Source organism: Cicer arietinum, chromosome 4 (assembly GCF_000331145.2).
Source record: "Cicer arietinum cultivar CDC Frontier isolate Library 1 chromosome 4, Cicar.CDCFrontier_v2.0, whole genome shotgun sequence".
Taxonomy (NCBI): Eukaryota; Viridiplantae; Streptophyta; class Magnoliopsida; order Fabales; family Fabaceae; genus Cicer; species Cicer arietinum.
Genome location: NC_021163.2, coordinates 22,011,202 through 22,013,625, shown reverse-complemented (window position 1 = coordinate 22,013,625; position 2,424 = coordinate 22,011,202). Strand labels below are relative to the sequence as shown.

Below are 2,424 nucleotides of genomic sequence, written 5' to 3'. Positions count from 1 at the left end.
AAGATATTTTGGTGGCCTAAAATGAAAAGAGATGTTGCTGAATTTGTGTATGCTTGTTTGACTTGCCAAAAATCTAAGGTGGAACATCAAAAACCTTCAGGTTTAATGCAACCTTTGAGTATTCCCGAATGGAAGTGGGATAACATCTCTATGGACTTTGTTGTAGGCCTACCTCGAACTCCAAAAAGGTACGATAGTATTTGGGTTATTGTGGATAGATTAACTAAATCTGCTCACTTTATTCCGATAAACATAACTTATTCTATGGAAAGGTTAGCTGAAATATATATAAAGGAAATTGTGAAGTTGCATGGAATCCCATCAAGTATAGTCTCGGACAGAGACCCTAGGTTTACCTCTAAGTTTTGGCAAGGTTTACAAAGAGCTTTAGGTACGAACCTTAGGATGAGTTCAGCATACCACCCACAAACAGATGGTCAGACTGAGCGAACCAATCAATCCCTAGAAGACTTGTTGAGAGCTTGTGTGTTGGAACAAAATGGAAGTTGGGATAGCTTTTTGCCACTTATAGAGTTTACCTATAACAATAGTTTCCACTCTAGCATTGGAATGGCCCCTTTTGAGGCGTTGTATGGGAGAAGATGTAGGACCCCTCTGTGTTGGTTTGAGACGGGTGATAGCCTTGTGTTAGGACCCGAGATTGTTCAACAGACTACTGACAAAGTAAAAATGATTCAGGAAAAGATGAGAGCATCTCAGAGTAGGCAAAAGAGTTACCATGATAAAAGAAGGAAAAACCTCGAATTTCAAGAAGGTGATCATGTATTTCTAAGAGTTACTCCAACAACTGGGGTTGGTCGGGCATTAAAAATGCGAAAGCTTACACCTCGGTTTATAGGACCTTACCAAATTCTCAAACGTGTCGGTAACGTAGCATATCAGATTGCGTTGCCTCCGTCTCTTTCTTTCAAGAAGGTGATCATGTATTTCTGAGAGTTACTCCAACGACTGGGGTTGGTCGGGCATTAAAAATGCGAAAGCTTACTCCTCGGTTTATAGGACCCTACCAAATTCTTAAATGTGTCGGTAATGTAGCATATCAGATCGCGTTGCCTCCATCTCTTTCTAATCTTCATAGTGTCTTTCATGTGTCTCAACTCCGTAAGTACATTTTCGATCCCTCGCACGTGATTGAGTCAGACAAGGTCCAAATAAAAGAGAATCTAACTTTTGAGACCTTACCGTTACGGATTGAGGACCGAAAGATCAAGGAATTAAGGGGTAAGACAATTCCATTGGTTAAGGTTGTCTGGGGAGGTGCTAGTGGTGAAAGTGCTACGTGGGAAGTTGAAAGTCAGATGCGTGACTTTTATCCCGAACTGCTTTCTCCAGGTAAATTTCGAGGACGAAATATTTTTACGGGGGGAGAAATGTAACACCCTAAATTTTTAATAAATATATAATAATAATATTATAATAAATTATATTATATGTGTATTTGTTGTTAAAAATGCGAAAGCTTACTCCTCGGTTTATAGGACCCTACCAAATTCTTAAGCTGAATAATAATATTAATAATATGTGTGTACCATATATACATGAACCAAAATTGAATTCTCCATAGGTATATACATGTATGTACCGTATATACATTAGCTGGTAGGTCAACATGTGTGTACCATATATATATAAATATCATTAGCCTAAGTTACGCGTATGCACTGAAGGAAAGAAAAAAGAAAACAAATTCGCCGCAACCGTGTTTCAGCCCCTGGGTTCTAACAACAACACTACAACATAGCATAACCATACAACAGGTATACTCTTCTTAATTTCATCAATTGATACCGTCTGGTCTGAATAAAAAGGAGTATATTTTCCTAATTCCATCAATTATATCAACATAGGGTTGTTGATCGAATTATATCAATGCGGTGCAATGTAGGTGTAGTCATAGTTAACCTTCTTAATATGTTGTTGATATATATTTGTGGGGTAGATGAAAGTATATGGGAAACCGTGATAAAGAATTATGTTGTGGTGAACTACATATTCCAAGCAGTAAAACTAAAATATTGGGACTATGATTTCAAATGGAAAATTCCTTTAAAACAATTCCTTCTGCATAGCTTAAGAGCTGATTTATCTAATGGTTGGGACTTTCTTTGTTATGCAAAGCCTTACGTGCATAATTAGGCAGTATAGGCGGATCAGCCAACTATGTGAAACAATATCCTGTGAAAAACCATAGTTCCTCAACTTGTCTCATGGTTTGATGGGGATTTATTTAACGTGATCAATATGCCTATGTTACTCAAATGATTATTTCTGTACCTGTTGGAATTCTGAGGGCAGTAGTTATGGGTTTACATGCATAGTATCAAAATTTTGTTGTTCTGCAAGCAATTAGAGTCATTGATAAAAATGGTACTATCATTATAATAACCTATAATTCAACCTGAT

At 37.2% G+C, this 2,424-nt stretch overlaps 1 protein-coding gene across 1 annotated transcript; it reads left to right on the top strand.

Moving 5' to 3' along the window:
• The first annotated feature begins 521 nt into the window (after positions 1-521).
• Positions 522-2,157, top strand: LOC140919996 (uncharacterized). The gene is made up of 3 exons (XM_073367293.1): positions 522-775; positions 937-1,353; positions 1,907-2,157. Exons 1-3 carry the CDS (start codon positions 571-573, stop codon positions 2,155-2,157), a joined length of 873 nt encoding a protein of 290 aa, XP_073223394.1. The 5' UTR covers positions 522-570.
• The last annotated feature ends 267 nt before the right edge of the window (positions 2,158-2,424 follow it).